The sequence below is a fragment of the Numenius arquata genome, chromosome 6 (assembly GCF_964106895.1).
Source record: "Numenius arquata chromosome 6, bNumArq3.hap1.1, whole genome shotgun sequence".
Classification (NCBI taxonomy): Eukaryota; Metazoa; Chordata; class Aves; order Charadriiformes; family Scolopacidae; genus Numenius; species Numenius arquata.
Window position 1 is genome coordinate 48,085,251 of NC_133581.1, and position 12,959 is coordinate 48,098,209.

The 12,959-nt window shown below is 36.3% G+C and overlaps 1 protein-coding gene across 1 annotated transcript in view; it reads left to right on the forward strand.

Annotated features, from left to right (window-relative positions):
• FSIP1 (fibrous sheath interacting protein 1) overlaps window positions 1–12,959 on the forward strand; it is a 76,456-nt gene that overhangs the window by 9,153 nt on the left and 54,344 nt on the right. Inside the window, exons 7-9 of the mRNA XM_074149756.1 lie at window positions 1,636–1,736; window positions 2,442–2,549; window positions 9,167–9,331. Coding sequence (XP_074005857.1) covers window positions 1,636–1,736; window positions 2,442–2,549; window positions 9,167–9,331 — 374 coding nt within the window. The remainder of the gene's footprint in view (window positions 1–1,635; window positions 1,737–2,441; window positions 2,550–9,166; window positions 9,332–12,959) is intronic.

The window sequence follows — 12,959 nt, forward strand, 5'->3', positions numbered from 1 at the left end:
AATTACTTAAATGACTTTTACTGTTTCTGCTGGAGGCTTTTGATACAGTTTCTGAATAGCTAGCACTTATTGTTTTGGTTGCTTCTGGATTTCTGTGTTAGAGTTGTGATAAAGGCAAACCCTGAACAAGAGGAGCTTGACTTGTAAAGAAGAATGTTATGTATTAGTTTTATAATATTACTTTAGCAATCTCATCAAAATTTGTACCAAATCTTTGAAACTTGTACCAAATCTACCTAAACTCATATGCAGAATTTGTTAAGCTGCAATCTCTCTTTTACTTACCCATGGCAGTCTTCAGTGTATTCTTTGTCCCAGTGATCCATGCCTGTCTCTTCTTTACCTGAATGTTCTGAGATGCTCTGTATGATAGCTTCCTCTTGAAAATGCTTATTCTACAGTTAGAGAAAGATGTAGCTTAAAAGTAATGTTGCATTTATGTTGCCTGTTATATTGGTGTTTGGTGTGTTTTCTTCATTTCAGGATACAACTTGTCATGTTTATATTGATAAATTCTTATACGATCCAGTTTCTTGACAGATTCAAGATGTTACCTGGTAATGTTAAAGATAGTTTGGGATGCTCTCAGTAAACAGTTGTGCATTTGAACTGTGACAGGGTTTTCTTGGTCAGAACCAGCACCTCAGTCCTTTTAAGATTTACTTGTCATTTGAAAGTAAGTCTGATTGGTGAGAATGTTCCGCAGTTTTTTGTCTATAGTGTGTAAAAGGATGCACGGAATTTATTTCATATCTTTGGAAATTTTCTTCTGATCTACTGACTCTGAAGAAGAGTTACTTCTATGTAAACTTCCATAGCCTATCTTCTATTATCTAACATGTTAAACTGTGGGGGGTTTGTAGGCAAATAGCCCACCCATTCTATATCCAATCTCTACTTTCCAGAAATTACCGTATCTCCTTTTGAGACTTAAAAGTTGGTTGTATTTGCTTAGACTTGTTATTTAATGTGATAATGGCTGTTCATAAAGGAATTGCTCTTTTAAAACTGGTAAAAGTCTCTGAAAAACAGAATATGTGCCTGTTTTTGTATGAATAGAAACCCATTGTTGGAAAAAACCATACGTGTGATGTTGTCAGAATATCATGTGGCTGTTTAATAGCTTTACAGCTCTACGAGTTTTATTTTTAAACAAGATTTGTTTTATAAGCTGTGTTATAATAATATCAACTATATCATCTGTTCTTCAGCTGTTTTATTTTAAAAAATGTACTTGATATGTCTCCAAATAGTTCTGTGGTTTTCAAAAAAGTTATTGTCTGGTTTGTACTGATGATAAAACTGAAACAATGATAGGGTTCGAAGGAATGCCGTGGCTTTTAAGGCCGCCATGTTTAACATTTTTGAGGTCAGAAATCCAAAAGTATTTTAGTCTTTGCAACATTGAATGATCTCATATAATAAAAGCTTAAAAATGAGATTAGATTTTGACAATAGTTATGTTTTAAATATAGCAATGTAGTTTATCTAAATAATGAAAACAGCATATGAAAAGTTTGTCTATTCACTTGATATGTTTGTTAAAGATTTAAACAGGATTGCTGTTATTATAGTTCTCACTGAGTCAGAAAAGGAATGATCGTAACTTACCAACTTTTCTTTCTCAAAATTCAGATTATCCAAGTGAATTAGAAACAAATGAATTTCTTAATAAAGCAGAAAAAATGCAGAGCAAAAGTAAAAACAATCAGGATTTCATTAAAAAGAACATTGAGGTAAGCATTAAAGCATAACATCATTAACATTTTGTTAAATGTTAACTGAAATATAGTATATATGTACTTCTGGAGACAGTTGGGTTTTTTACCAGGAACATTAAAAGCTAGTTTGGTATAAATGAAAAAAATCTTGCTGTTAAGAATTATTGTTTATGGCAGAATACTGCATAAGATAGTTCTCGGATGATCATATTGGTGGGGATAATACTACTTCTGTGTATTTGCTAAAGAATACTGGAAAATTAATTGTTGTTTGTCCTGGATGTAGGTTGTTTCGAGGGCAAATATTTCCTGAGACTTTCTTTAAATGTATTGACTGTTAAGTTAAAGGAAGATGTTCTTATGCATAAGTAAAGAATAGATATGCAGGTTGTTCATGTATAGCCTGCATGGGACCCTTATTTGCAGATTACTTCTTTCTGTCAGCAAATAGATGCCTTGATTTTCATGGTTTCTTTTCTGTTAAGACTTAGTAGCTATAATGATTTTTCATACAATGAAACTCCCCCCCAACTATGTCAAAGGCTGTATAAGATTATCAATTTATTATATGTAGGTTGCTAGATTTTTCTGTCAGAGTGATAATTTACATAATGGCAATAAGCAAGATTTAGATGTTAATTTCACAGGGTTTAAATACTTTGTGCTGTTGGAGCTAATGGGCTTGTAAAGTTTATTTTTTTCTTTTTTTAAATATTTCAGCTAGCAAAGGATTCAGGAAACCAGATTATTATGCTTGAGGGAGAAAGGAAAAGGCTAATTGAACTATTGAAAGATACAGAAGATGGAATTGAATTGCAAAGTCTTAAGGTATGACAACTTTAATTTGTGCTGTCCTGTTGTATTTGGCTTATTTTTATGGTAAATCTAAGTTTGATTTGGTTTTAGTCCTACCATGAAGTAACCTACTGAGACAGGAGAGAAAAGCTGGACAAATCCAATTGGCTTTGTCTTCAAGAATGAATTTGCATTGGCTTCTTTGTTCATTTTACTAACACTTGGATATGCCTGGTCTCAGAAAAAACAGCAGAACTTAAAAAAAAAAAAGCTAGACACAGGTGGAAGGAGCTTTAGAAGCACACTCAGAGAAGATGACCTATTTTTTCTGCATGAAAAGTGAAGTTGCAGCCTACCAATCTGAGTGGATAGTGCTGCAGTTTCTGGTAAAAGGGCCAGCAGCTACTTCAAAAAACCTCCAAGACTTTTTTGAGGACATGAACTTCAGAATGCAGCAATTGGGGAATCAAAGAATCATAGAATGGTGTGAGTTGGAAAGGACCTTGAAGATCATCTAGTTCCAGCCCCGCGGCCATGGGCAGGGACACCTCCCACTAGATCAGGCTACTCAAAGCTCCGTCCAACGTGGCCTTGAACACTTCCAGGGATGGGTCATTCATATTTCCTATTCATCAATATACATTGATGAAACTTATGTGTCTGTTTAGAAAGATAACATGACATCTTTGTATGGCTTCCAACTCACTCTGTCTTAAAAGTATACAGAGGAGCCAAAGTCTGCTTAAGTATTAGATATTTATACTTTAACTTACTATTGCTAGAGTGTGCATTCTGCATACTGCAGTGGATAGCAAGAGCTGAAGTAGATGGAAATACCTTTCCTCATGGAGAGTAAAAAAGTGTTTGTCTCACCAATTACTGCTTCTAGGGGAGTCTGTGCCACAAAATGATTCCCAGTAACATGGAGACATCAAATAGTGTTTTGATCTCCCAGTTACTAGGAGATGGCCTTTATTTCTTACTGCTTTGAGGGGAATGTCACACTGAAGGGGTTCTTGGGGGCTATGCTGTTTTACGGAAGTCGTCATCAGGCTGCTAGGATGGGAAGATAAACTTTGTTTTAAAAAATGAATCATAAGAGAAACTTACAGTACTTTTCAACTATGTATGTTATTAAACATGCTAAATATGTGTGTGTTCATAGAATGAACATCCTCAAACTATGTAAACTTCATATAAAGCTTCAAGAAACCTGCATTTTAATAAATAAGAAGAAATATTGGGAAAGTGCTTTCTAATTTGTTATACATTAAAATGTACATTATGTTAAGCCTACAGTAACGTTACGAACACTTTCAAAGCATACACTGTATCACAGTACCTAAGAAGAAAGATGTGAACTTGGCGTAGAATGAATAAAATATATCCAAAGTCCAGTTTCTGTTTAATTTATACAGCTAAAACTGGTTTGGAGTAAATTATTTTTCAGTAGGTTAAATAACAACTTAGGTGTGAGAGAAAGAAACAAAAGCAAATGCAATGTTGTTTTTCTTTAATTCTCTCTTCCCGTATTTTAATTTGAGTTATTTTCTAATATGGTGGTGAAGACATCCAAGAGGTGATGCTCTTCATTACTCTTCTAAAATGTGTCTAAAATCCATCTTTACAAATTACTGGTTTAGTATATGGTGTAAGGAGATGAGCTCGGGGTTTTCTTCATCTGAATCCAAACTGGTTATGAAAACAGAGAACCAACCTACCCAGGGTCTGTGACATTAAACGAATCTGTAATTTACCCAACTTCGATATGATTTCTAGGTTGAAACTCATTTGGTCAGTGGTCCAAAACTTTTCTCTTTACTCTAGGGAAACTAGTAAATATATACTGTGCTTTGGCATTTTCAGAGCTTTGTGGGGCACATACAAGTGAAGGAGACCATATCAGTCAGGAAAATCTGATGGACAAATGACTAAGGTTATATAAATGTGCAGTAATTTAACAGTAACTGTTCTTTCACAGTTACTAAGCTAAAGTAGAAGCACAGCAAACATAACCTTTGCTGATCATTGGTATGCAACGGTTTAAAATTATCAGCAATTAAACCACTCAGTCCCTATGTTCATGAGATGAAAAACTTTGACTTCTGTAAAATTCCACCAGTCTTTCTGTTGACCTGACAATTGTTCCCTTGCTTTACATAGAAAGCTTATTTAATTTTTTTTGGACATGAACACTGAGCTTGCAGATCGGCTTATTTATCTGTGTAAGATACTCATCAGTTAGTGACGTCGCACAGAGATATTTGACTTGCTGACATAGTTCAGCATTAAAAAAATGCAGTGGAAGGCTCTTTGGTCTCTTTGGTTAGGAATTGATTTTTTATTGTACTTGTAATCTGTTGTATATTAGAAGAACAAAACTAAAGCTCACTGGATCGTTATTTAATCTTTTGTCTGTGCATTTAGGAAAAGATTCAAGGTATTCTATTAGATATGCTTGCAACAGGTTTGGCATTATAATCCCACATAAGGGCGACAAAATGTTCAGCTAAAAGAGTACTTCATCTAGACTTTGAATAAGAAGAAACTGTAGGCAGAGAGTTGTGGGGTTTTTGTTTGTTTTTCTCCTCTTGTTGGAAAGGTAGGTATTTCCATCTCTTCTGTTCTTCTTTCCTTATCAAGGGCACGTTTAATTTGAGGAGATGGTCCTTCATTTGATAGGACCATCAGTATTTAAAGATGTGAAGATGTTTTAAACAACCTTCTGTTAGTAAACATGATAGCTTTCTGACCTAGAGATATTTTTAAAAGAGTTTATTATTTTACTGGTTGCAAAAGTCTTCTCTCACAATATATATTGGGTTTTCTTTTTCTTTAAGCCAGTGTCCTTCACAAAATTTAGAGGCATTTATGCAGAATAGCTAATGCAAATTCTGACTAGCAATGTGACCTTTTTTTGCACCAATTCTAAGGCATCAAGGCAATGGGAAAGTATACCATTTATCCAAATTTTGTATTTGGCACGCATCACTATGATGTGGGCATGTATCTATAAAGATTTTACTATTTATATCAGGTGTTAAATAGATCACTACACAGGTCATTGTGTTGCTGTATGTTCTTGATACAAGGGACAAGAACGGGAATGATAATTTGTGGGTTAGTCTAGTCTGTACTAGATCATCTCTTTAAAGAAAACAGCTCCTGAATCAGGAGCCAAAGTAGAATAAACAGCCAAAGTAGAATAAAAGAAAGGATAATATTTAAACCTGTCTAGTCTGTCTTCCTCTCCCACATTTGAATTATATTATGGGTGAGGCATTTCCTGTGGCTGCTTTATAACAAAGATCATGAGGAAATTAGCAGCTAATGAGTAATCTCGACTGCTTCAAGCTGGCCCAGGTAACTGTCCAGCTGATGGCCACTTTCATTTTACTTCATTCTGACTTTTAAAAATCTGAAGCAACCACGTTGGCTAAAGTAGTGTTTTGGAGGTTATCAATCAAGGCAGAGCTGGCTATGCTGTATGAATTCCTCTGTATAATGTGATGTGGATTAGATAACTTCATTCGACTCATGCTACTAACTATGTCAAATGTCTAAACAGCACTTCTCACTTTTTACAAAAAAAAGTGTTTTATGAGTATTTAAAATACTTTAGAAGTACAAAGTCATGCTAATCGAATTGTCAAAGCTGCAGGGGTATAATTTGTTTCAGATGTTCCGCAGTAATAAGCACTGACTGTGCTGTTATAAAAGTATTGTTCTGAGTTAACACGCAGGAAACTTTGACAGGACAGAAGCTTATTTTCCAAGCAAAGCCATCTTGAAAATACAAAAGAGAGTGTGTGAGTCTATTTAACCCTGGAGTGAAGTGACTACTGGAGTAATTTGGATACTTGGAGCATGGGATATAGACACTGAGCTGTAGCTAATGAGTCCAGTTGCAGCTTAAATAATTCCTATAGAGCCATTTTGGTGTGTTTGCACTGTGCTCTTCAATGTCTGATTACTTCAGCGGATGATTAGGGCATGGTTAACATGGCACAAGTGTATTACCACATTTGATACTTTTGTTATGATGGTCATTGTATCACCTGAACAGATGCTTCCACAAAGCTGGCAAGCTTCTAGACACATCTCTGAGTGGCTCTTCTGGTGTCGGGTTATGTCCGGTCAGGCTTACTAGTTGTGTCATCGTACTTGTATGAGAAACCATTAGAAGAACTGATTGTTTCACAAAAGAGATGACTCTCTTGGTTTTTTATTTTTTACTTTAGTATGGAGGTAACTTATGACAGGTGCTTGGGGTATGCTTTTTTTCTTTTTGCAACCGATGTGCTTTAGGGTAATGGGGATGAACCAGGGATGACCTCATAGCACTGGTATTGTAATTGGAAGCTGATATTTCCTCCTCTTGTGTGGATGCGGCTGCTTGAGTAGCCAGAGGACTAATCTGGAAGCTGCAAAGGAGTGGCGGACATAAATCCCTTGCAAGACAAACATTGAAGTCTTAGGGCAAGGTGCTGGCCCTCTTCTGTTAGGAAAAACAAAAGTAAACCAGCAATACACTGGTATCCTCCCCACATCCCTGTCCTGCCTTTCTGAGGCCCTACCTGCCATTTCTTTGCAGTCAGGGCAGAGATGTAATGTGCTGGTGTCATTCTCACTGCCTGGTGGTTCTGCAGACCTGCTTCCCTGAGTGAGGGACAGGAGTGCCAGGTTGCTCTGGAGAGCCTGCATCTGTTTGTGAATATGAGCTCATTTGTTTGGGTTAAGCGGGCCAAGCTCACTCATAATATCCAACTGTCTGTGCTAAGAGCACGTGTTCGTATTGGTTAGTCAGGTGTTACTGCTATTGAGAGGAAAAAGTCATGTAAATCATGATCAGGAAAAGGACTGTGTGCTTTCTGTCTCTCCCAGTGTTTCTGTGATAACATACTGGACCTCTAGAAGGGCAGCAGCTGCTCACCTCAGGGCAGTTCCTTTGCTTTCCTCAGGATGCCTTTTCTTCTTTGGTGATACATTGAATGTGTCACATTACATCTCATACCGTCATTTGGAGATTTGGCTCCAGGTGCTTTCTGCCATAGCATCAACCTCTGCAGTTTCATTCCAAGTCTGGTTTTGGTCAGGATTTCCCTCTTTTTGACTCCTTATTGGATGGAATAGTAGTTGTCCTTTTAGGTATAGCTGCTCATTGTATTTCCTTCTTTGACTTGCACAGGAGTCTGTTGCTTCTGCTTCCTTCAGAGGACAATAGAGAGCAGTGTATTATCTTCCGCTTTATTTGGACTTCTAATGTGCTGCTGTGCAGGTGTGATTGAATGTGTATCAGAATAGATGTCTCTCTGCATTTGCTGCCAGATTTTGAGATGCAAATTCGTTGGGGGAGTTTGACAAGATGTGTTCAGTGTAGTTGAGAATGTCTCATTTTTATGCCTGTTGACTTGCATTTGTCTTTTTTAAAACCAAAAAGTATCTTGCTGTCTCAAGTTTGCTATATGGTCAACTCTCTGTACAGTTCCTTGGACTTAAGCTGTAATATGGTTTCTCCAGAGTAAGTGTGCAAACAAGGAGTGCTGAGATATAAGGCATAACAGAAGTGATTTGGGATGATGTTGAGGACAGTTCTAGTGCAGTTTCTGAGGGCTGTGCTTTTCCACTTCAATATTAGAATTGAAAATGTGAGCTTATAGCATGTTCTTTGTGGTTTTTGTCTTAGAACTGGTGGATCTATGTCTGCCAGAGTCTTTCCTCTTCATCTCTGTCCTCTGCACTGTCTTGCAAAGAAGCACAACTCTCCTAAAATTGATTTTCATGTCAGTGGCATCAGAAAGCGATGCTTACTGTGCAGCACTGGACAGCAAGATCTATATGAAAGTTATACCATGACAAGCAATTATTCCTTCAAAAGGGAGCTGGGACTGTTATATTGAACAAATAGAGAAACTGCAACAAGGAAAGAGTTTGCATCCATGGAAGGATGGCATAGCATGACATCCGTAGGCATGGCATGGCTTGACATGGGACTGTTTTAAAGGTTTGACTAACTTGGCTAAGAGGCTATAAAGTAGAGATGCATCATTAAGGAAAAAGAGTTAGCTATCCAAAGTGCTTCTCTTATGTGCACAGAGAACTTGATCAAGGGAGCTGCATAACCTTCAGAAGAATGTATGGGGAACTTGGGAAGTGTCTGATTGTTCTTTGGACAGCTGGCATGGAGGTGAAGCACCTAGCTTTAAGCAGTTTTATTTAACAGCTTCTGAGTGCCCAGTCGGTGAGAACACAGGCTTTGGACTTTTATAGAAATAAGTAAAATAATAGCAGAAGTCTGTTTAGGTTAACACAACACCTTTTATGGCATTACCTTTTAACAGTGCGTGTAGATGCATGTGCTTTCTAATAATAAAATGAAATACATATTTTTTAAGTCCATTCACGTTGCTGCTTGGTTATATTTAAAAACAAAAAATGTATGCCTCTAATTGTTCTGCCCATACCTGCTTTTGAGTGTGCATGGTATGTGAATATTGGCAGATTTCAGCTATATACTGAGAGGGATGAAAACTTACATTTTATTCTTAAGTACAGCTTATTTGAAATATAAATATGTTTGATGTGTAACTGCCTTTATAGTCTGTTTAGTTTGAGAATCAGGATTAAATATTTTCTGTATCTTTCAATAGGAGAATGTGTCTGGCTGGCTAGCACCAGGAGAAGGGTACACACCTGAACCAATGGAATTTCATCACCTCAATGAGATAGACATTAAGCTCCAAGTACTCCTATCTGATGAGGATTTTTCTGTGATTTCTAGCTCTTGCTCAAAAACACCAAGCCAGATTTATCAGGTATATTACAGAACAGAGCTTATGTTGCAGATTTCTTGTTTGAAGTGTGTGTTGATCTTTGATCTTAATAAAAATACAGCATGCATCTGTATTTTTTGCATTTTCTTCAGTTATCTTCTTTTTGTTCTCAAAGTATATGTGTTAAAGAATGAAGTGAAATCTTTGGTTAGAGAAATCATGCTGAAAAATTGTATGTTGCGATTTTGAGTGGTATATAATTCAAAGACTGTCTTGTTTTTAATGTTTGTTGATTCCACACTTTCAACAAGGAATTTTATATGCAGGAATTGGTAACTCAGATGTTTTTAACTGCATGAAGATCTCAGTGGTTTTGTCAGCATAGTGACACATTACCCATGATAATTCATCTTTGGGAATTAGAATTAGATTTCTTCTTACTTCAGGGTTCTAAAAGTGCCTCTTCATTTATGATCTGAAAGATAAAGCAATTACTGATAAGCAATGTTAAAGACTGTAGAAAATCAATTGAAAGTGTGTGTCCCTTGTCTTTAATGGCCTTTGTCTTTTTTCCTTGCCAGTAGTATTAAGAACCTTTGAGATCTCAGCCTTGAGAAATGATTGTTAGAATTTTGTACATAAAAGACTCCAATTTATCCCATGTCCCAGTGATGTTGCCCCTGATATAATGGGGGAAGTACAACATAAAATACCATAATTCCCATTGGCACTAATCTGCACAAAACTTGTTTAGTTCTGTAAAATTTACAGTTTATAGCCAGAGACTCTGTAAGAGTGTACGTTGGCAAAACTGTTACTGGTGTATGAAAAACATCTCTTTGAATGGCTAAAATAACTGTAGGATTTTTTTTTTCTTTTTCTAAAGAGCGATTAATGTCACATCTTGTATTGATTTCTTTCTGAACTTCAGGTTTTGTTCTGCTTATGGTAGTTTGTTCTGACAGTTCCAGAGGAGTCACATTTTGATGTTGATTATTTACCAAATTGGGATTTAATGTGTGAAACAGCGACTCCCTCTAGTGGGTAATTCACTTACACAAATGCAGTTATTACCTGGTAACTTCAGGTTCACAGACCTGAGCTTGCCAATGATTGCTGGAGCTTGTGTTTGCTGTTATGAGACCTCATCCTGAAGTTAGTGCGACTGCCCATGGTAATGAGCGCTGTTTGGGGGCGTTTGTCCAAGCAGTTGCTTTCTTTTCAGGTAAAAGCATGGAAGTATTTGAATAGAAACTTGCATTTCTGTCTATGCTTATTGAAGAGTAATGTGTTAACTTTTTTGAACAATATTAAACTTAAGAACCAAAAAGAGAGAGTTTCTATAAATTACCCTTCATTAGTGAAAAGCAGTTGTCCTTCAACTTTGTTTTCCAGCATGTAAAAGGCTTTCAGACATTGTAGTTCCAGGAAACACGTAGAAGTGTTTGTCACTCTATTTGTCATTTTTTGTTTTGTTCAGATAAACACGTGAGTCATTTTAATGAAAGCTATCAAAGAATAGGACTATTTAAAGGTGTTTTTAGAAATTTAGAGAAACACCTAAACAGAATAAATGTAAATTGAAGTGAGTAGGAGGCTTTAGTTATTTAAAACTGGATTTAGAAGGACAGTAATTGCATAAATGCAAAACTAATTTAAAAAAAACCAACAAAACAAACAACAAAAGCACGCTCTCCCACTCTGCAGCTATCTAATTCCAGAAGTGTCTTGATTTCCATGTGCCTTCCCAGTTGACTCCAAAATCCTGGAGGTGCCTTCATTCCTGCTTCTCTGCGTGTCCAGAGCTGTTTCTTTCAGCAGAGGACAGGCTGTCTAGTGGTTGCCTTCATTTCATTTTGATCCTGACTTCAGGCAAGTCAGTGTTAAGTTCTTCATGAAGCCTGATTTGGTAGGTGCAATCTGGCACTGTGACATGACTGGGCTTGTTTATATTTACATAGAATTCCAGCTGCTAATTTTTTTTTGTTAATGGTAACTGGAGGAGAAAATAATAGTCTCAACTTTCAGGAACTTGACTGCTTACTGTAGAAGATTAGTAACAGGTCTAGCCCCTTAGTTCTGTGTTCTTGATTACTTTTGTTTTGGTAGGTAAAAAATCACTCTTAAATTCATACATGGCAATAACAACAGGTCAAGTTCTGAATTTGGTTATGTGAGTTCATTCTCAACGCCTTTTGTTTTCAAATTCCTTTAACAGTTGCTTTTTCAAAAAACCAGGAAGTAACATGCAGCAGTAGCCGGGAAATTAGTGACTACTTTGAGTTTAGAGAGCTTCCTGTCAAATGGTGTGAAAAATGACATATTTTTTTTTTTTTTTTATAAGTAGTTGTTCTAAGTTCATTGTTGCTCATAGTCTTTTTAAAACAGCCTTGGTTATCACAATCAATATCCCCTAATATTGTTATAAACTGGAAGTTTTAATGAATTTGCTTTTTAAAAACCTTGTTATTCTTGAAGCATCAGCTCTGAGATCAGAAAATAGGTGGATCACAGAGCAATATCAGAATTCTTTGTACTGAGTGTTTTTTGGAACCTGATCAAAGGCAACTGATACCTACCCAGAAAGGGCCTGAAGAAATTAATTGAATGTTTTTGCTAAAAGAAGATCTTGTTTTGTGATATGTTAGCATGAATGCCGTGAATGCCACATGCAAGACAAGGCAGTAAGAATTCTGATTGTCTGCACCTTGTTGGGTTTGATTTCAAGTGTTCAATGACAAGATTTTCAATTGTTTCTTCAGTTGACCACAGCAACTGAATGAGGAAGGAAACTAGCTATCAGGCTGTTATCCTCTGTAAAACCAGTTAGAAGTGGGACACATTTAACTTACTAATAGAGTGAATTAAATATGCAGGAATTGCCTTATTTATTAACCCTCACTCATATTCTCTAAACACTGTGAAAGACAAAATATTTGTTGGTGAGACTGGGGGGTGGTGGTGGTTTCTGTAGTATTCAAAACCAATAGTGATAATCTGGTATTTTTGAATTCTCAGATAAATTGCTATTGTTTTCTTTTATTCAGAGCTTTAGCTTAGATTGTATCACTACTTCTCCCATAACTGAGGTAAATTCTGTAAACTTAATTGCTAGTTAAGGATGTTGGCACAGATACTACGGAATGCAAATTTGAATGCACTGCAAAATTTTTTTTCCTTGGGAGTTTGTTTTTTTTAAATTAAGGTGCCAGGAGAAGGCTAAAAAAATCCAGAAAGTACAGAATTTATTTTGAATGATTCTAGTTGTTGTGGGACACAAGTCTAATTTAGAATGTGGATGTCCTTTCATTTGGAGAAGAGGCTGATTTCAGTCACATTAATCTTCTGTGACTTCTAAAATCAGTGCTTAAATTCTTTCTGATTTCCATGAGATGTGGATTTCTTCTGTTGTAGTTGAGTAGGGTTTAATGTATTAGTGGTGCGGAACATTGGGAAAAAATGTTAGTGTGTAAATCATCTGCTTGGATTTTCATTTAAAATTTTAGAAGTAAACCAAAATTAGCTTAGAGATGCATATCATAAAGCTGCTTCTTTTCTTCCAAGAATTGCATTAGATACAACTTTTGAAATGCAAACACTTCACCACCACTGGCTCAATGGGAAAGCTGCTTTCTGCCACTGGTAGATATTTTGGCAGGATATGGGAACT